The 22,500-nt window shown below is 32.9% G+C and overlaps 1 protein-coding gene across 10 annotated transcripts in view; it reads right to left on the bottom strand.

Moving 5' to 3' along the window:
• Nucleotides 1-22,500, bottom strand: part of LOC115223390 (endophilin-B1) — a 195,375-nt gene that overhangs the window by 24,960 nt on the left and 147,915 nt on the right. For all 10 annotated transcript variants that reach the window (XM_029793904.2, XM_029793911.2, XM_036514684.1 and 7 more), the window contains one exon: nt 11,749-11,849. In XM_029793904.2, coding sequence (XP_029649764.1) covers nt 11,749-11,849 — 101 coding nt within the window. The remainder of the gene's footprint in view (nt 1-11,748; nt 11,850-22,500) is intronic.

Genomic DNA, 22,500 nt, shown 5'->3' with positions numbered 1-22,500 from the left:
ACAAATGAGGTTGTTTATGCTTGGTCTTCTGTGAGAAAATTAGTCTAATTATGGGGAAATATTGTTGTTTGGAAACGTGAAGGTTGGTGACAGGAAAGGTATCCATCCAACCAAAGAGACTCATGCAAGCACAGAAAAAGGGATGCTAAATCAATGATAACAATGATGATGATATATACATAAATATAGATCTAGTAACCAAGATGATTAATAGACTTTAGTCTGAGGCTGAAACATTCCTAAATCCACACACACACACACACACACACACACACACATTACAGGCTGCATATGAGGGGTAGTTTGCAAAAGTCCATTCGACAGTAAACCCATCATGCACAGGTATCTAGCATAAGGTGGCTAACTTCACTGAATACAAATGATTCTCATCAATAATATTAATACAACTGAATAAAACTTATGAAATATTGATCATTCAATGGGTAATATTATTAACTATGAAAACATAAAAAATTCTATATTTTATCAATATTTCTTTCTTTTCTATTTTGATGCATAAAGTTATAGATCTTCATAGCATTGTTTTGTTATAGTAAAGATTCTGATTAGGTCTTTGATGTACTTCCATATTTACGATCGTTTCAGGCACAACACACATATCTATTTCCATTACACTATGATAATGTTTTCCATTTCATTTTATAGTTAAAAGACTGTTGAAAGCTTGATATTTGGACTTTGTTTCAGTAAATTAGAGAGCTTGATTACATCTTTGATTGTCATTCTACAGTAAAAGCTTTTAAAAGGTTTAACACTCAAAGAACACATCATGACAGGTAGAAACTTCAAAATCTTCAAAAGTGAATATAAAGAAATATATTGAATGGAATATAGAGATATAAAAAGAAAGTCTTAACGTGAAGCAGTTTCTTGATCTCAACTGTCAATAATTACTTTGTTGAAATAAACCCCTATTCAAAAATACTTAAGTTCAATTACTTATGTCAAATTAATTACACTGCTATCATTGAGGAAGAGAGAAGAAGAAGCAAAACCATCTGCCATTCAACACTTTGACCGGCACTTGAAGAATCCAATAAAAATCCAACACAAAAAATTGATGACAAACTTCAGCACTTCAACATGTTTATTCTCAATCTTCAAACAACATAACACAACCACCATCACCAAGTGTGATAGCACCATATTTTAAATCTTTGAGATATACAGAATAAAAATCTAACTTGATGTTATATACATATATCATGTTATATGTATATTATGTGGCACTCCATCGGTTACGATGACGAGGGTTCCAGTTGATCCTAGCAACAGAACAGCCTGCTTATGAAATTAACATGCAAGTGGCTGAGCACTCCACAGACACGTGTACCCTTAACGTAGTTCTCGGGGAGAGTCAGCGTGACACAGTGTAACAAGGCTGGCCCTTTGAAATACTGGTGCAACAGGAAGAAAGAGTGAGAGAAAGTTGTGGTGAAAGGGTACAGCAGGGTTTACCACCAACCCCTGCCAGAGCCTTGAGGAGCTTTGGGTGTTTTCGCTCAATGAACACAATGCCTGGTCTGGGAATCATGAGTCCACTGTCCTAATCACTGGGCCATTGCACCTCCACATATATGTATATAACATTATATACATATATCATATGCAAGCTTCCTTAGCCATTGTGTGATCCATCTTTCATAAATGCAAACATAAATGGAGAATCTAGTTGTATTTTAGGTGGGTCATTATGCCAGTAATAACCACAGGCACCAGTCCTCTATTTCACTCTTTCTTTTATTTGTCAATTGGTTAACCGTTCAACTGATCAACTAATTGAGTGTTTGACTAATTGTTCAGCTAATCAGTCAGTCAGCTAGTTTTATCAAAGTCCTATCATTGCCATTAGCAATCTCATCAATGATATGACCTCTCTACTTCAGGTCTGCTTAAGAAAAGATACACTGTAGAACATCCTCCAGTGTAACATTGTCTTCACCAGTGAACTCTCAAATAAGAGCTGGAAGATGAAGAAGAATGTACCTGCTCACTTTCAACCTCACACTCCATGCATCCATCTTATGCAATTACCATCTCTACCAAGTACAAAATCATTAACAAGTCACCTTAGCTGAGTGGTACAGCAGGGTTGATGGTCACTATTCAACATTCGCTTTCCATGCTGGCATGGGTTGGACAGCTCAACTTAAAACTGGTAAGCTGGGGGGGGGGGGGCTGCACTAGGTTCTGATTTAATTTGGCAAGGTTTCTACAGCTGGATGCCCTTCCTAATGTCAACCATTCTGAGAGTGTAGTAGGTGCTTTTTACATGCCATGACTACGGTCTCGCTTGGTTTGACAAGTCTACATAAGCATGGTATATCACCAAAGGTCTTGGTCACCTGTCACTGCCTCCATGAGCGTCAACGCTTGAATGGTACTTTTTACCAGCAGGGGTGCCAGTTAGACAGCCCTGGCATCAGCCACAACTGATTTCACTTGGTTTGACAGGTCTTCACAAGTACAGCATATTACCCAGTGATTGAAAGGTACTTTTAATGGGCCTGGCCATGACTATGATCTCACTTGGCTTGATGTCACTGCCTCCATGGGGCCCAACACTTGAGTGGTGCTTTTTATGTGCCACTGGCAAGGGTGTCAGTCAGACAGTACTGGTATAAGGACAGTATATCTTATAACTCTGACACAATACCACATATCAGAATGCACTGGGGAAGAGCACAAAAGACACCTTCCTCATCTTTACAATCATTTAATATTAGTGGTTGGGGGTCTCTTGCAACTATCTCCACAAACAGAATATACTGTCTTCAGTATAATGTCAAGGGAGATAACAGAAACACACACTAATCTCTCTGAGTGGTCACTTGAGAATCACAATGTGGAAATATATAACAAAGACAAGTTGGAAATTATTCATTAGCCTACAAGTTTAAAAAAAATTTTTTTATATCAAATCACAATTACAAAACAGAATTGAAATCGTTTAGCAAAACCTTGCAGCATCTTAGGCTCATCCTCCACCCAACATTGAAACCTACAGATGTTCTTTACATGTTACAAGACTCACAAGAAATGAACAATTTTAAAAGAGCTGATTTTTAGTAAATCTTGACATTATAGTAAAAGTATATATTTCACATTCTCAAGAGAACAAGTTAATTAGTTTCATTAGAACCACAGTTAGAAGAATTGAAACATCAGCATCCATCAGAAAGATTTCATTGGTACCCTATTTCACTGTTGCTATATGTTCATTATGAATACAAGGTCATTATGTATATTAAATCCTCAAGTGCACAGTTTGCTCAACATTGTACAGAGCTACAATGGAAGTACAGATGACAGCCGTTGGCAGTAAGAGAATTATATAATAACTGCATGGCTCATCTGCTTATGACATTATATCATTCTAAATGCAATGAAGAGGTATGGGGATGCAGTCTTCAGTGGTATCTCATAGATTACATAATATTACTTTAGAATTTAATATCTCTTGAACACAAAGCAAAAACCTTCACAATGAAACCTTATTCAAACTGAGAAGCCAATTTAGAATCTTTTATAGAATATTATCACACATTTCAAGCTTTATGATTTAGTTTCTTGGAATCTGTGATAACTTATGAATTCTTCTGATATTGCCAAATTCCAAATTTTCATATTATACACTGATATATTTGAACTAATGTCTTCATCTTTGTTATTATAGTCACAATATTCGGCTGTTGTATACTCTGCCCTTCTTCAGATCCAGCCATACTTGGCAATGTTCTTGGAATTTGGAACTGAAGCTTTTATTAATTCAATGCCGGTGGTAGTGGTGGGAGGTAGATTGTTCTCAGTCCATTGATCATTCCACAGATATTGTCCTTAGTAACCTACTTCTCATGCTGCTAGTTCATTATGCCTTACCTAATTCATCTATCAATCACTGTGTGTGTGTGTGTGTGTATATATAAATTTGTAGTGTAATGTATGGATTCATAGAATTCTGTGGCTATCACAGAAAGCTTCTCTAATGGACTTGGGTAACAGATCACATTATACTCCAATACAAAGGAGTATAATGTAGAGTGTCCATGCACCTGAAATCCAGATCTGACTGATGAAAATAATTTATGAGAAAGATATATGTATGTATATTTATTCATTCATTTATGTATATGTATATTTATTAATTTATTTATGTACGTATGTATATTTATTCATTCATTTATGTATATGTATATTTATTCATTTATGTATGTATGAGTAGTTTGACTGACCTAAGGTATGATCTTATTCCCATGAAATAAACTGCTACATATAACGAAGCGTATATTCACTACTGCATCATACAATAGGAGAATTAATTAGGTAGAGGAATATAATTGTTAGGGTATTAAGTATAGTAGTTTAGCTAGCTCAGTCAAACTATATATATATATATATATATATATATAGAAATAATTAAGATTCAGTTGAATTAGGTACTTAAGTTGAAGCGCCAGGTCAGTCCGGTATTATCCGCACAGCTCAAAGTAAGGTGAATAAAATTAAAATAACAGGATATCAAGTATTAGTGCAATACAACCGTTTCAAGCGGCTCCGTTTAACTGAACAATGCAAGCATTACATCAATTTAAATATAGTGCTATCTTCAGTTGCAATAAACATGGATTTTCAACAGACAAGATATACTAATATAATTTTTCTCAAATATTTTATCCGAGCTAGAGGATGAAGGAATTTCATGCTGTCATTATTGCAGCAAGAATAATCTAAGAGAAGTACTACACTTTTGGAGTGGCATGGAACACAGTGAGGATCATAGAATTATAATACATTTCTAATTTGTTTTTCTTTTTAATCTACCTTCTTATCATCAACAAAAGATCTAAGGCTAGAATACTATGTTTATTGAGAGTAAAGAACATATATATATATATATATATACACACACACACACACACACGCTCTGGTTAGGGCATAAATCTAACACAAGTAGTAAAATGATAAGAAGAACATCCCAACTTGCATTGTTCCAAATTCTGAGAACATGATGAAATACAGTAAGTACCTGATAAAGGCTAGAGTTGTGAGTATAACAACTTAAAGGAGGCCACTAACCCAAATATGAGGGAGTACCCAAAAGGAACCGGAAATGTTTACTGTGAGACAAACCCATTGTAGTTCAGGCTTCTGCCACTAGAAGACACTTAATGTGATCCTCAGGCATCAGTCTGCCAACCAGCATCATTAGGTTAAGTTGTACAGCCATGCTGTGCATCTTTGTTTTGCAGTGTTTCTCCCCTGTTTGTCGATTTTTGCAAGAGCTGAAACAAAGTAATAGCATGCTTCCATGAAATTCTGTTTTCTGCTGGGGAAAACAGCAGCCGAAACAGTTGTCATGCTTCAAACAGCTTACAAGGATGCTGCCATGAGCAAAACACAAGTTTACGAGTGGTTTCCATACTTTAAAGATGGTCACTTGAAGACCAACCTTGTTCAGGGCAACCATTGACTTCCTGAACAAATGAAAACATGAAAATTCATGAACTCATCTTGGAGGACTGTTACCAAACAATTGACGAAGTTGTTGATATTATTAGTGTGTTCTGGAGCTCCTGCCAACAAATTTTGAGTCAGGAGTTGCGAATGAAAAGAGTTGCTGGAAAATTTGTGCCTCACTTGCTCATAGAAGATCAAAAGCAGTCATGATTGAATGCGTGTCATGGACTGAAAGAACTGTCAGAAGTTGATCTGGACCTTTTACCGAAGTTCATCACTGGTGATGAAAGCTGGTGCTAGGGAATTTGCAGATGTGGAAGAGGTGAAGAAAAGAAACAATGGAAGTGTTAAAAGGCATCTTCACAAGAGTTCCAGCATTACTTCGAATAGTGCAAAACGCACCTGGACCAATGCATTGCTTCAAATGGAGAATTCTTAGAAGGCGATAAAAGTGTAAACATGTAAAACATAGTGAATAAAATGATATTGCAAAATTTCAGTTTCTTTTGAGTACCCCTTCGTATACTGGTGTATAATATGTCTGAATACATTGGCATTCAATAATATTGAGAATTTCTTAAATGAGACAAAAGTTTTCAAATTTTATATTCATATATACATACATATGTATACATACAGACACGTACACACATATACATGCATATATGGACATATATACATACACACATATACATCCATATATGGACATATATACATACACACATATACATGCATATATGGACATATATACATACACGAACATATATACATTCAGACACTGGTGGAGTACTGTAGCTCATTGGTGCTTGTCCAACCATCCAACTCATGCAAGCATGGAAAATAGGCATCAGGTGATGATGATGATACATGCACATATACATAAGCATATAAATTATTCATATATACAGATATATTTAAACATATATATATATATATATATATATATATATACACACACACACACAACACACACACCACACACACACACACAACACACACACCACACACACACACACACACACACACATGCATATATATAAACACATATATATACATGCACATATATACATATAAACACACGCCCAGATATATACACACCTAAATACATATATATACACACACCTATATATATATATATATATATATACATACACACACACATATAAATATATACATATATACACATATTTACATATATGCACAGATATATATATATATATATATATATACACACATATATACATATATACCCATATATACATCTATATATATATATACATATACCATATACATATGCATGCATACATGTACATGTATAACATATACATACACAGGCATATACACATATGCATACATATATAAAAACATGTATACACATGTAGTGCACCTGAGCACTGCATACAATAAACTAATTAAAAATGGAGAGATATTAAAGATATGAGCATATATACTTTTATTACTTTTACTTGGCAGAAAGTTTTGAAAGTGACTCACAGGCTGAGAGTACCATTTATGGTAAATGTCACACACGAAACTTCCAGCCTTTGGGTCACTTTTGAAACTCTCTACCAAGTAAAAATAATAAATAATGTTTATTTGCATTAACATCAACTGTTAGTTGCTGACTGTTTCACGTGCTATATATATTACTATATAAATATATAAATACAGTGACAGCTCTACCAACTCTAAAGAGCACATTGTATTAACTATGTAGTTATTTAATGGCTGGTTTTAATACCCATTGTGAAACTGATTGGTAAGGCCAGCTGTAATTGATCTATGATACTGTAAACTTTGAATAATTCACCCCACTCCACTGATGAATATATGAGTGCAAATTTTTTTCTGAGTCATGGATTCTTAGATTCTTATTCATACATATATGCACACACACACACACACACACATTCACAAAACACATATGCATGCTTAAATACATACATATACATGTGCATCATCATCGTTTAACGTCCACTTTCTATGCTGGCATAGGTTGGATGGTTCGACTGGCGTCTGGGAAGCCAGGAGGCTGCACCAGGCCCCAATCTGATCTGGTAGTGTTTCTATAGCTAGATGCCCTTCCTAACATCAACCACTCCAAGAGTGTAGTAGGTGATTTTTATGTGCCACCGGCACAAGGGTCCAGAGGAGCTGGTATCGACTATGATCAGATAGTGCTTTTTATGTGCCACCGGCACGGAAGCCAGTCAAGGCGGCACTGGCATCGGCCACGTTCAGTTGGTGCTTTTTTCGTGCTACTGGTATGGGACTCACAACTACAATTTCCATTGATTTGATTTTGATATTGCTGATGTTGATGTACTTCACTCGGCTACACATAAATACATATTTACATATACATACACATGATTCAATTGAATTTGCAAGAAACAATTTGTTAGTTACATATCATAAATATTAAGAAAATAAATAGAGAAAATAATAATTCATTATTTTCTTTTGGACGGAAGAGAAATCCCAAAAAACAGACTAAGAAAAAAATGCAACGGTCTAAACTAGCTCTGAATAAAACTAAATTGTACACAAATACGAAACTTAGTACATGGAGCTAAGGTACAACATCTAAAACAGCAAGCTAGAGAATATCTTTTCTACTGAAAAGTCACAAGGTAGAAATAATGACGGAATAAAAGAAAAAATAGTAACATAAGATAAAATTCTGAATGTTTCAGCAGTTTAACTAAATAAGAAAATAAGAAAATCACAGATACTAAACATGAACAACTGATGAAAGATAAATAAATTTAAAGCTTCTATTGAACCAACAATATAATTTCTATCAACAGGAAGTCCTTTTTTTCACCGCATGTTAATTAGAAATAGCTAAATGGAAAGAAAACTAAAAAATAATGAGGAATGAAAATCAAATGTTGCTGTTTTTTTTTACTTATTTCTATGAGCTTAGCCTCAACTTATTACTAGATGAAAAGAAGGATCCTTATATATCTACTGCATACTATATTGGATTGGAAGCATGCTAAAAGGGAGGGGAAGAAGGGCGAGAATTGAGTTTTAATTAGGGAAAAATAAAAACCCAAAAACCAAACTTAAACAGTAATAAAATATCATATTGTTAAAAAGAAAGAAAGGAGAAAAGAAAACATGAATTACAAGAAATAAAATGTGCATTCCCACCTGAAGCAAAAGTACAAGCAGAAATGATAATTAGTGATAGCGATGAAAAGGGTTTAGCTAAGAAACTCAGGGAGTAACAGATTGAGATAATCTTTAAATGGATTTACATAGCATACCATAGTAGGCCGAAAAATATGCTACATCTTACATGATGGTCCTGCAATCAGTTATCAGCAGGTATACTGCAACAGGAAAGGGTAGGGGGGCTTCAGTAGAGTGGTAGCAAATCAAGTAACATTTGGAGAACTTCATGACATTTTTTTTTTAAGGAGAGACACAAAAGAGCTAAATTATGAAACAACAACAATAATAATTGTAGTCAAGTAATACAAGATGTTCATGTCTGCATAATAAATATATCATGTAAAAATTATTATTATTATTATTGTTATCATTATCATTTGTAATTATTATTTTTTTTTTTAAATAATTTTTAAACCATTTTCCACAAATTAGGAAATTATTTGAAAGTAGCCTGCTGAAAAGCAATGGTAAAGATCAATGAAAACAAAGCGAAAAAGAAAAAATATATAATTGAAATATTCATGTCAAAGACTTATAGAAATCATTCCTTGGCCTTAAATTAATTAGAAGGAGCTACAAAGCCAATAATTTTTTTTTATGACTTTGTATTATAATAATGATAATTTCATTATAATAATGATAATTTCTTTTAATTATGCTAATATTGATAATTTGATAATTTCATTTAATAATAACAATAATACTAATAATAATTTCTTAATTAATCCTAAGGTTACATAAGTAATGTTAATTGTATTGTATTTTTCTTGAGAGAGAAATTAGAGTATTCTGGGGGTATTTACTTGTGTTACAAGAGTCAAGACTCTGGGTACCTTATTTATGTATTAGTTAAACTACTATGCTCCAAAGTAGTGAAATGAATCGATAGCTTTAGTCTTAAACTGTTGCTCATGGTATGAAAAAAAAAAAAAATGAATATGTTTATCAGAGATTAAAAAGTTGATTACAGAACAATTCTAATCAGAGACATTTGAAGGGAAGTTATTCAAAGGAGCATATTGAAGTCAATGTCAATAACAGGTGGAACATAGCAACAGTATACAAAACATTTACGAATGGGTTAGGGACAGGGTGACAGAAATCAATACTGTTGAGATCTATTAACAGGTAGTGCATTATAAATGAACAGAAAAGGTGAGGTTGTGGTGGGTGGGGGATACATATTGAATAGACAACAAATAGATTAAAAAAATAGGGAGAGACAAATCAGCTTAAGAGATCAGGGCAGATGAACAGATGTATTAAGGAGGCCTAGAATATTAAAAGAAAAAAAAATCAAAATAGTTTAATGTTAAGTAGAACATTTTCTAAGTTGCAGGGATATATACAAATAGAAAGATGAGAATATTATCAAATATAAAACAGTCATTTATAAACGCATTAAACACATTGTTTCATATAAATTTTATTTTTTTTTATGTTAAAATTTTTTAGTTCAAGCAAGGCTAACATAGAATTTTGTGTTCCGATTTCCTATGCTTTTGATCATCATCATCATCATCATCATCATTTAACGTCCGCTTTCCATGCTAGCATGGGTTGGACGGTTCAACTGGGGTCTGGGGAGCCCGAAAGCTGCACCAGTCCAGTCAGATCTGGCAGTGTTTCTACAGCTGGATGCCCTTCCTAACGCCAACCACTCCGAGAGTGTAGTGGGTGATTTTATGTGCCACCGACACAGGTGCCAGACGAGGCTGGCAAACGGCCACGCTCGGATGGTGTTTTTTATGTGCCACCGACACAGGTGCCAGACGAGGCTGGCAGACGGCCACATATTGATAAACTGGAACTTATCACACATGTAATACATATAGCTTTGAATTGCTGAATCTTAAAGAAGAAGGGCTGCAAAGACTGTGCATGCATGTGTGTGTTTGCATTTCAGTTATACTTGCAAATTCCATGTATAATGCATATTTTTCATGAAAGATATGATAAACAATTTAAAAACAAATCTAAACAAAATCATGTAATATCATCATCATCATCCAATGTTTTAAATCAGAGTTTTGTCCCCATTGACAGGATCTACCTCAATGTTCTCTGTGAGATTCAGCATGACAGTGAGACAGACGCGACTCCCTTTTGCCAGCTGAGTGAACTAGAGTAATGTGAAATGAAGTGTCTTGCTCAAGGACACAAATGCTGCCAGAAACCAAGCATTACAATCATGTCCCAAGCACCCGAACCACTGAGCCACATGCTTTCACAAGCACTTAACTAAAGTTAATTGCATATACTGTAACAAATGCTGCTCATTGAAATTTTAAAATATTCAAAATTATTTTATGGGTGTCAAAACAAATTCTGTAATTTTAACAATTACAATAATCATTTGCGAAAATACAAATTTTTGAGTGTGTCCAATGAAGGTATTGTCAAGTTTATTGATTCATGGACATTTTTAATGATAACTGCAGTTCTTGCATATGCCAATACATTTTTTAAAATTCCAATGTGTAGATTATTAATGATAAATGTTAAAAATGAATTCAGTTACTGCATTCATGTAATGTATTAATAGTCATGAGAGAATTTCTCTGCTTGACCAGTACTGGGGTTGAGAAAGAGTGACTAACAACATACAGCAAACTTTTTTTGAAAGCATGGGAAAAAACACAGTCAGTTAGGAGAGCCAGGAAATTTACACTTTCAACCTTTTATGGTCTCATCAGCCACATGCGTACATAAATCAAAACTGTGACAATTATACTTGTCACATGAAAGTGTTGTTGTTGCAGACAGCGTTTTGGCTCTAATCTTTAATATGGGTGACAATTATTAAAACATATTACATCAGAACAATCATGAATAAATTAAGAAAAATGGCAAAACAAAGGAAAAACAAAAAGAGGAAAGGAATCCATGTTATGAGAGATACTAGCAAATCACTTCCAAAATAAGGTACAACAGACTCCCATTAAAGATGCTATCTTGAAGAAAAAAATGCAATATGCAAATATATTGCATAATAAAATTTAATTAGAAGTCAAATTTATGTTTTAAAAACAGGACACAAAAAAAACCCAACAAAAACAAAATAAGTAATTTAAAACAATGCCTTACCCGCCCAACTGCTTGCGTAGGTCTAGCATATATTGATGACACTGAGCATAATAATTCATCTCAGACTCAATGAAGTCATTTATGCAGCGCAGATGATGGGCCTGGAAAAAAATTACAATAGAATAATTAACTTGGAGAAGAGACTCTCTCTGTATATGCATGTGTGTGTGTGTGTATAGATAGATAGATAGATAGATAGATAGATAGATAGATAGATAGATAGATAGATAGATAGATAGATAGATAGATAGATAGATAGATAGAGAGATATACAGACAGACAGACAAATAGATAGATAGACTGACAGATAGATAGATAGATAGACACATACAGACATCCACAAATTCATGGTTAAATCCCAAAAAGAAAACAAAAATTCCTCTTTAAAGTGAAATCATGTAGTTAGAATACATATTTCATTATAGAATACTTACATGCTAAATATTTAGGAATAATAATAACTATGAAAATTAGTGTCTATTACCAAAACAATCTATCCAAACCAATTGAAAATATATATATTTTGTAATTGGATTTGCAATAGACAGTAATAACAACAGGTGTTTTACTATTTCAAACATTCACTGCCAACCACAACAAAAGTAATGGAAAATATTTGACAAATTTAAAGAATGTCCATTGAGTTTATCTAATGATGACAATCTAATAGAGTTACTGCAGATATAAACGAAATTTGAACTAAAAGGATAGAAATCAACCTATAATATGTTAATGTTTACAAATTTATTAATTTATTGATGTTATAAAATAAAAGGATTAGATTCTTCTTTATTTATTAAAGAATTTAGGATATCAAAAAACAGGAAATTTAATACATTTATACTGACAAATGGTAAGTAGTTTGGTGAATGCTAGATATTGATTGGAACATGGTAACTAGAAAAATGTAAGTGTAAAAAAATTGAAAAAAAAACCCCCCACCAAGTGGCTATATACATAAGATCTAGCTTTCATTTCAAATAAAAACAACTTACCATGTGTACTGGTAGATAAGTCGCAACTTTTTTGCACAACAATTGACATGGAAAACTTGCATGCGACTTACCTACTGAACCTTGATCTGGGTTTGACATTTGTAGCACGCACGCACACACACACACACACAAGTAAATAATTGAATATAGAGGTAGTTTCATCATGTTACTATGCAGTTTATAAGAACAGTAGTTGTAAGCTAATGTATGTTGGTAACATCACATGAGAAAACAAACCCACCTGTTTAAGCAGAATTCAGTTCTGCTACAAAACAAACATATCATATAATTCATATCAGTCTAAATTTCTAGCCTGTATAAGCACAGATTTGGTGGCAGAAGTGTTAAAAAAAATTCATAGGAAAAAAGTTGACAAAGAGTAAACTATGAACTCTAAAAGACAAAAGATTGGTTATTGGTCTGTGTTATTGAATATGCTAAACAGCATAGAAATTGTAATTATGAGAGAGAATAATATATTTTTGTGTGTGCATGTTTGGAAGAAGTAGCAAAGGACAGTTAAAAGTGAAAAAGAGACGCTCAAAAAGTGTCAGAAACAAAATCTGGTAAATAATATATTTCTCCCATATGAAAACAGGAGAGAACTCTACACACTTGGGTGTGTAGATTATACAAGGATGGATTGATGGATTTGTCACCTATATGGTTATTGGAACAAAAGCTTTCCAGTTATCTATGGATACAGGCAAATATAATATTAATTAATCTAAAAATCTGCACAACATCAGCATGATGATTCATTTATAGAACTGGACTATCATTACATCAGTAAACCCACATTCTACAAAACTAGCAAAAAATGTGGACAATAAAGTACAGTAATTCCATAAATTTGTAATCATTGAATGCAAACATTGTGAACATGACTTGTCAGCAATAGGAAACATGGACAAAACTCCAATGTTTTCTCTTTTCTATTATTTTTTTTATACATGCCTGGTAATAGCACTAAAGACTGCTCAAGAAACAGAACTGTTAGAATAAAAACAGCTGGACATGAAAAGCAACATTTTATGGTACTTTTAGCATGCTTAGTTGATGGTACAAAATGTAAACTAATGGTAATTAAAAGAAAGAAAATCTATTCCAAAGGGAAAATTTCCAGGTGGTGTGCTCTAACAAGCACACCATTTGGAAAACTAAGGGAATAACAAGATATTAATACATGTTTATCTGGAAGAAGAGACCTGGATCTCTTCTTAAGCCAACATCATTGCTTATATATGATCAGTTCTATTCACAGTTCAGTGAATCTGTAAAGATGAAGGTATAGGAAACTGAAAAAAGGCAGGCATTGATCTCTCAGAAGTTGCATATCAATTCTACAGCTATTAGAAGTTACACTAAATAAAACATTTAAAAAATATATAAAAACTATGTAGAACACATGGATGATATCTGAAAACAAACAAACAAAAAAACTAACAAAAGGGGAGGGTACTTAGAAATGTCTATGCTTAAATATTGTTATACAATGGTTAAAAGAAGCATGGGAATTTATTGTAAGTTTACAATGCAATGAATGGAACAGATGAGGAGTTGTTTTATGATGGAACAAATGAGGAATTGTTTTATGAGGAGCTTTCAGGACCTGAGAATGAACAACCGTGTAACACAGAAGACAAACAAGTGAGGATTTACTTTGATGTTGATGATGAAGATGATGAAATGATGTATGTTTGAGACAGAAATTTTAGGATTTGGTACCAATGGTTGGCTTTAGACTATGCTCAGGAATTCTGTAGAATCAGGAAACCATTAAGAGATATAATTAATATAATTGATAAAAATCAGTTTATAAATATTTACTTCATTCTAATAGTTTCATGAATTTAAATATTCCTGCCATCCATGTGTACAAAATCTATAAACACAATTCTAAATTAGTTACAAGCCTAATTCTGATTAGATACTGTAAATATTTTTTATTAATCTAGAGTAGTGATTTAAAAACACTGACTGGTATGATGTCTAGAATTCTGGAACTTTGCTGGACTGTGTAGGCAATGACTGACATTATTTCTGCTAAACATCATAACAATCAACATCATTCTACATCCACTTTTCCATGTTTGTATGGGTCAAATAGAATATATTGAAACAGATTTTGTATGGCTAGATACCTGTTGTCAAGCAAGGTAATATTTTCCCATAGTCAAAGAGGTTCTTTCACAGAAGACGTGAAATGAACAACCTCACTTGTATGATAATGCTCATTTAAAACCATCATATGATGTCTAGGAAAGGGGATATAATAGAAGACACTTGCCTATGGTGCTATGCAGTGGGACTGAACTTAAGACCACATTGTTGGAAAGCAAGCTTCTTAACTACACTGTCATGCCTGTGCCTAATGCATTTATTATTTAAAAACAACAAAAGTTACAAACGTTATTCATGGAAAGCAACATGCAACTAAAATATAGATCAAAGGTTGATGCCAGAATATAAACATAAATGGAATGTGACTCATATATGATAGCTTAAATGAAGTTATAAATAGATTTCAGGCAAATGTTGAACCTTAATGCCACAAATGTGGGAAAAGGTAAAAAGCAATCTGATCAAATTTATAACATGCATGCACGCACACATGCACACACACACACATACACACATGGAATGAATAAAATCAAACATCAACTGTTTGAATTTGCTTCTTGAATATTCCTAACTGAACAGCAATCATTGATATTTGAGCTCATTCCAAAAAGCAATGGCAAGTGAAATAGCTAGTACAGTTAAGAATTAAGTAAAGTCTGGCTTGGCTTGCCAATATCTTATTCATATTCAGCATTACTTACTCTAGAATTAATATATTTCTTAGGAAATACAAATTGTTATGTATTGAAATTTTCATAGCAAAACATTAGGCGTTAAGTAGAAGTAAATAAAAGGTGTTCATCTTTCAATGAATGCTTTGTATGTAATGAAATGGAGAGAAACTCTTAGAAGTTAAGGACTGGATCTGCTGTTCAGCTCTCTAGAGAGTTTCATACCACTTCATTACCTTCAAAACTTTAATCGAAAGACAAACACTTTATTTACCTCAACTTCACTCCTGTTTGGACCTTTAACAATTGGTTAACAATTGGTTCACAAAACTGGGCTGAAGAAATGGTTCTATTTGTTTTTAATTCAAACCATAGATGATTTGGCATCAATTAAAATGGACAGATTATATTTGGAGTTACTAATAAGGAAGGTACTGTTTTACCCCTCATGGGATACATTAGCTAACGATTTACTGTTAAATTTTAAAATTCTAATTTTAATTCGTCGTCATTTAAAGTCCTTGTTTGAATGCTGGCAAGAATTAGCTGGTTTGACAGGATCTGATGGGTCCAAGAACAGTATTGTGTTCCCTGTCTACTTTGGGATGATTTTTTTATGGCTGGATGTTCTTCCTAATGTCAACCACTTTATAGTATGTAATGGGTGTTTTTACATGCCACTGACACTGGTGAGACTGCCATGAACCCTGAAAGAGGTGGCTTTATCCTAAGAGGTCTGGAGTTCAAGTATAAGAGAAAGGGCCAGAGCAGAACAGGCTGTTTTGCTGTTAAAGGGCTACTCTCATTTTAGGAGAGAAGATGAAGAGTGATCATGGTGGAGGGAGATGAAATGAAAAAAGTGGTAATGAGGCATCTGTGGATCCTTAACATATAAGGTCAACAGAACTGAATGAGGTGGGAGGGGGGCAGAAGAACAGGGATGTGTGGGTGGGGGTTGCAAAAGTGCATGAGAGAATAAGAAATAGGGACTGAGTGAGATTGGGAATATATTGAAGAGTAAGTGCCGAGTAGATGATATGTAATGGAGGACAGGAAGAGTAGAGGATATCTTTAGGGATTGGGTAGGGTTGAAGGTAGATGTAGTGAAAGGTGAGTAATGAGTTTTGTAAGTACTAACTTGTTTAAAAGGACATGGTAGAGAAAGACAAACTAATTAAGAATACAAAACAAACCTTAGAGTTGTTGAATGTAGGGCCATTCAGATCCATGAGATTTGTAATGATACAACAGCCTATAAACGGAAATATATAACCTTCCTACCCAAGAACAAGCTAAAGTGTTAAATAAACATAAGTAAACATTTCTAAATTTTCAAAATGTTATGAAAGAGAAAAACTATATCTTATATGAGAAGAACTGTTTGATAGAGTAAACCATAAGATGTGAAAACACAAGCATTAAGAATAATATTATTGAAACAGTAAATTCAACAGCTTAAACAATAAACCCAGAACACCAAAATATCTAAGTCTGTGACAAAAGTCCAGAGAAAGAAAGGGGATAAATTAGAAACTTCAGGACTTTGAGGATGATCCATTTCTACTGAATAGCAAAAAAGAAAAAAAGAAAAACAAAAGAGAATTTCTAGATTACAAACAAATTATTCGTAATTAATAATAATCAACTTAGAAAGGTAAAAAAACACACCCCAAAAGCAAAAGCCGAAAAAAAGTATATCTATGAAATAACAAATCTATAAGAAGGCTTTTAATTTTTAAACTTTTGTGTTTTTATGTATTGTAGGGGCTGATAATCAATACTCAGTTCTACAGAAGTTTAATCAAACTTAAATCATGAAATCATTAAGTATACACTCCAATATAACAAAGAGGCAAGAAGAAAATATTTGGCATATAAACTATATATGATTATTAAAAACACATCCATGTTTTGATTCATACAAAAGTGTTTTGAAAAGAGATTTTTTTCCTTGGATTCCCTCATTCACCAGCCCATAACCAATCTGTTTCCTAATTTCAAAGCATTTTTTGTCTATTCTTCACTCATTACTTCTCAAAATATGATATTTATTATCATCATCATTTAACATCTGCTTTCTATGCTGGCAAGGGTTGGATGGTTTGACTAAAAACTGGTAAGCTGGAGAGCTGCACCAGGTTCCACTCTGATTTAGCAAGGATTTTACAGCTAGATGCCCTTCCTAGACCCAACCACTCAAAGAGTGCAGTGGGTGCTTTTTATGTGCCAGTGACACAGGTGCCAGTCATATAACACCGGCATTGGCCATGACCACTTGGCTTGACAGGTCTTCTCAAGTACAGTATATCATCAAGAGTCTTGGTCACTTGTTACTGTCTCTGTGAGGCCCAAAATTTGAAGGGTGCTTTTTATGTGCCACCAGCATGGGTGCCAGTTATGTGACACTGGCATTGGTCATGACTATGATTTCACATGCCTATTTTGTGGCATCGTACATATCTCTGATACTACAATTGCTGTTGATTTGGTCTTATATGCATTAAATGCCTGAGGGTCAGAAATACATTCAAATGCTAATTTGTCATGTGAGTAAAGAATGATGTTATGATTCACATTTAGGATAATAAAAGTAGATATCATTATATATATAATGCTATCTTGTAAAAGCTTACTATTGATATTCCATAAAAAAATTTACTAAAAGATAAAATTTTGACATTATTATTTATAATCAGACAAGTCATGTCCTTTAGTAATCACCCTTTTTTCCCCCAGGTTGATTCAAATTTGATAGACATAAGCTTAACTCACTTCAGATAATTAATTCAAAAAATTAAATATAACAAAATTGAAATAAACAAATAACTCAACCCATTCCCCACAGAACTGCAAACATAAATTACATCATGCTAACAAAAGCTTTGTTAAGATGTAAAGAACTAAAAACTAGAAATCACTAGTAAAAAAAAAGAAAGAAAAAAAAGAACACAGCTTAAAAATCTGCATGCAATCTATAGGATATAATGACATTATATATAATATATCATTAATAACTTTCTTAATACTGAGTTTTGTTTGTAACATGCCTTGAAATAAGTGGTGGTGGTGAAGTAGGGGTAAAATTTACATGGTATAAATTAAACAAAAGCAATTCTTCTCTAATGGGATAATACTATTAAAAAAAATAATTTTTCAGTTTTAGATACAAGTTATTATAAGGTAAATTGTGGAATATAGTCACAAGGCCAAATATTCTAGGAATTTGATGAGACTTCCTTTGCTTTAGTAATTATTCTATCAACATAGAAAGGCAAAAGTTCATTTTGGAACTAAGACTATGTAAAAGACATGACTAGGTGCAGTAAAGTATTTAGTTACATTCTCTAGTGTGTTTGCCAATTAGTAATTTTTCAGTGAATTTATAGAAATTAAATTTTAAAACAACTCAAGTAACTCATTAGAAATGAGTAAAAATAATTAAAGAAAATATTCTAGAAATTAATTTATTTCTCAGCAAATTAAATACTTAATTCATTTAACTAATTTGAGAAAGTGCATCTATTAATGAACAAAGAGTTGAGTTAATGAATATCATATCCTATCACTGAGACCATACAGTGAGCAAGTCTAATACTTAACTCCTTTTCTCAGGACTCAGTCTACTTAGCTGTAAACAGCTACACATAAGTATAAGAAGTCTCCTCATGTGAAACAGTTACAGGATGTAATGTCTATTTGCTAAATGTTTAATAAACCAGCAGAGAGGAGTTCAAGTCTTCTCTCTTTGATAAACCAATTCCATCTCACCTACATGTCCATCACTCCACATATAAAAGTGAACTCAACTTATTCTAATTGATAAAATTAATCATAAGAAAATAACCAAAAACCAAAAGGATTATATCCTTGAGCAGAGATTAGAACTTTTTAGACATCTTACCATACTCAAAAAGAGAATTTCCTCAACATTGAATTAAATACTTCGTACTTCATTGCAACAAATAAGATTTCTCAGAAGTTTAGGAGTTTGGAAACAGGTTAGCCAAAGTAACAACATGCCAATGTTAATTGGTTGGAAGATTATAATATTGGTCATAGTACTGCATGGTATTTTAACCAAAACACTAAAATCTCAATGAATGAGTTCAACAAACCATAAACTGATAACAGAAGATACAGAGACATGTAGGTGCCAAATAAAACAATGTCATTTTTTTTTTATTTATCCATAAATTATCATGAAAATTTATACACATTAGATATTTTTAATTTATCAATTTTTGCTTTATAATTACAAATAAAAATAAGTAAAAAAGAAATCCCTTTCACAGGATGGATTTTCTTGCTGTTCTTATTACAATTTTCTATTTTGATTTATTAGTAAGACAGGATAAAACTTGTATGATTTTCTGTATAAATGACAATACCAATCAATAAAGCTATAGTGTGTGTATATATATATATATATATATATATATATATACACACACACACATGTATGCGTGTGTGTGTGTATAGATATCATACAGCAAATTAAAAAAATTGATAAAATTTTTGTCAATTTACTATATGACATATGTGGAACCCTTCTGTATTTGTGTTCAGACTGTAATAGATATCTCTTTGGTACCTACTTGTACTTGCATCAGCATCCATGTGGATTGAGCCAGCTTTGACCAATGAGTTCACCACATCCCTTATGAATGCTGAGCACATCTGACAATTGGCCCTAATGTTCCAGCAGGTAAATAAATGCTTCTGTCTGCAGCTCAAAAATCAATCCAGCAAATTTGACAAATGCCCTACTGGGAGAGCATTGCATTGGACAATGCAGACACTGTACCTATAATTATGATTCGTTGTTGAGGTGTAGAGTTTATATTCAGAGTTTCTGTTGGAATACAAGTTCACATGTGGTCCTCAGTCACATGCATACACACTTTGGGACAGTATGATCCATAGCAGCCCATCTTGCTGTCAAATGTCGACTGCTGCAGAGGTTTCCTTGACCAAGTTGCCACTAATTATCAGAAGAGATGTAGCCTGAGTTTGAAGTGGGGGTAGTGCACATGCCAGTAGCTGGAATCTTAACAGGTGCTATTACTCTGGGTCAGAGTATACCTGAGAACAATGATGGCTAAGATACTCCTCAAAATCCTGGAAGGCCCATACAAAGGCCCCATTACAAGATGCAGTTTAAAGTCTTACCTGGGACCAAAAAAAAAAATGAAATGTTTCATGAATTTGTGAGCCATTCTTACATGGGCCATGCTAATCCTTTGGTGGTTTACCTCTCATCTATATTGTTAATAAAAATATAGCCTAACATTCAGAGAATTTTTCTACTTATAAATACAACTTAATAACTAAAGAAAGAACCATCCCCTATCACTGCTTTGTTTTAAATTAGGAAAAAACCCTAAAAATCTCTGATTGGAAGATATATATTTTGATGAATCATTACAATGACACTAAAACTCAATTCAAAGACTGAAAAGTAACCAGCTTAAATGCTTAAAAGCAGCCAAATAAAATATAAACAATCAAGAAAATAATCCGCAGATTATTTTCTTAATTTTTTATAAGTGATTTTCAACCATTTCTTCAATCTACAGAACACTGAACAAAGCACTAAAACTGTTATGGCACACCATCAGCTTTTTAAATGTTTTCTATAAAGAAACCAGTATTAAAATGGCTTTAAAAAATTAGTGCAGATATTGCACTCTGCCACAAAGGAATAGAAATGCACAAGTGCAGTGCACTAGCACAAATGCACTTGTACAGTGCATTCAAAACAGTTAAACTTTCTAAATACCCTGGCATTTTTTGACTCACCTCAAAACACACACATGGACCATATGCAGTATACCCAAATGTGCACAGGAGTTCCATTAAAAGTTTGTAGATTATAAAAGAAAAAAAAAGGGGGAATAGATCTATGAAAGTTAACCACTCAGTAAGGAACATTAAAGACCAAATTAAAAAAGGAGGTTCAACAAAATTCCCAAGAAGTTAAAATAGCAGAAAACATTAATACTTCTGACTAGTTTCTAGCTGTTATTTAATTTAGCATCTTTTTCAACTATAAACATGAAAGAAATATACCTAAGATACAGAAAAGTACAAAGAATCAAAAGAAACCAGTTTCATTGTGCTCACAACAACACTAATTCTTTGGATGGTAAAATTTTTAAGGAAATTCATTAGTACAGCATTAAGAGTAGTCACAAACAGATTTTAAAAGATTTTGTATTAGGGGAGATAGAAAAAAAAAAACCCAAAGCAAATAACCCAAATTGTTGGATACATTATTTAGACAACAAATATACATCTGATTCAGTGAGATCAAGAAAATAAATATTCATTTTAAACATGAACAAAGAAAACTGAATCATAACAAGAATTCTGTGTTTATTATGGTGAGAGAAAATGTTAATGACAGCTAACTAACTCAAGTGATCAGTGCATAAAAATTAAGAATCAAAGTGAAATGATTGATTATATATATATATATATATATATATATATATATATATATACATACATATTTAAATACACACACACACACACACATACATAAGAAAGATATTGGAAAAACTCCCCAAAACAAAAAACACAGGTATCTACATAGGTAAATTAAACCATAAGATGTAGGCCTATTGCATTCAGTTTGTGCCAGGGTAAATAAGAAAAACATGTTATAGAACAAAATAAGAAGTTACTTCCTAAAGAGTTATTTACTCAAGAATTAAAAAAAAATGTGACAACTGAATTATATTAAATGTAAATTGCACTATACTAATTAAAGTTGGCAGCACCAACAGACAGCAAACAACAAAAGGCAAGTGAACAAGGAACACAATTTTTTTTTAACTTCTAAGACATAGATGGGGGCGAAGAAACTGATAAAATAAATATAAATGAAAAAAAAAAGTTACTTTATGGCAAACAGGCAATAAAAGTGTCACTAAAGCATGACAAAGCAGACACAGAGTAGA

This window comes from Octopus sinensis, linkage group LG2 (genome assembly GCF_006345805.1).
Source record: "Octopus sinensis linkage group LG2, ASM634580v1, whole genome shotgun sequence".
NCBI classification, from domain to species: Eukaryota; Metazoa; Mollusca; class Cephalopoda; order Octopoda; family Octopodidae; genus Octopus; species Octopus sinensis.
The sequence above is the reverse complement of the archived record's forward strand: the minus strand, read 5'-3'. Positions and strand labels throughout refer to the sequence as shown.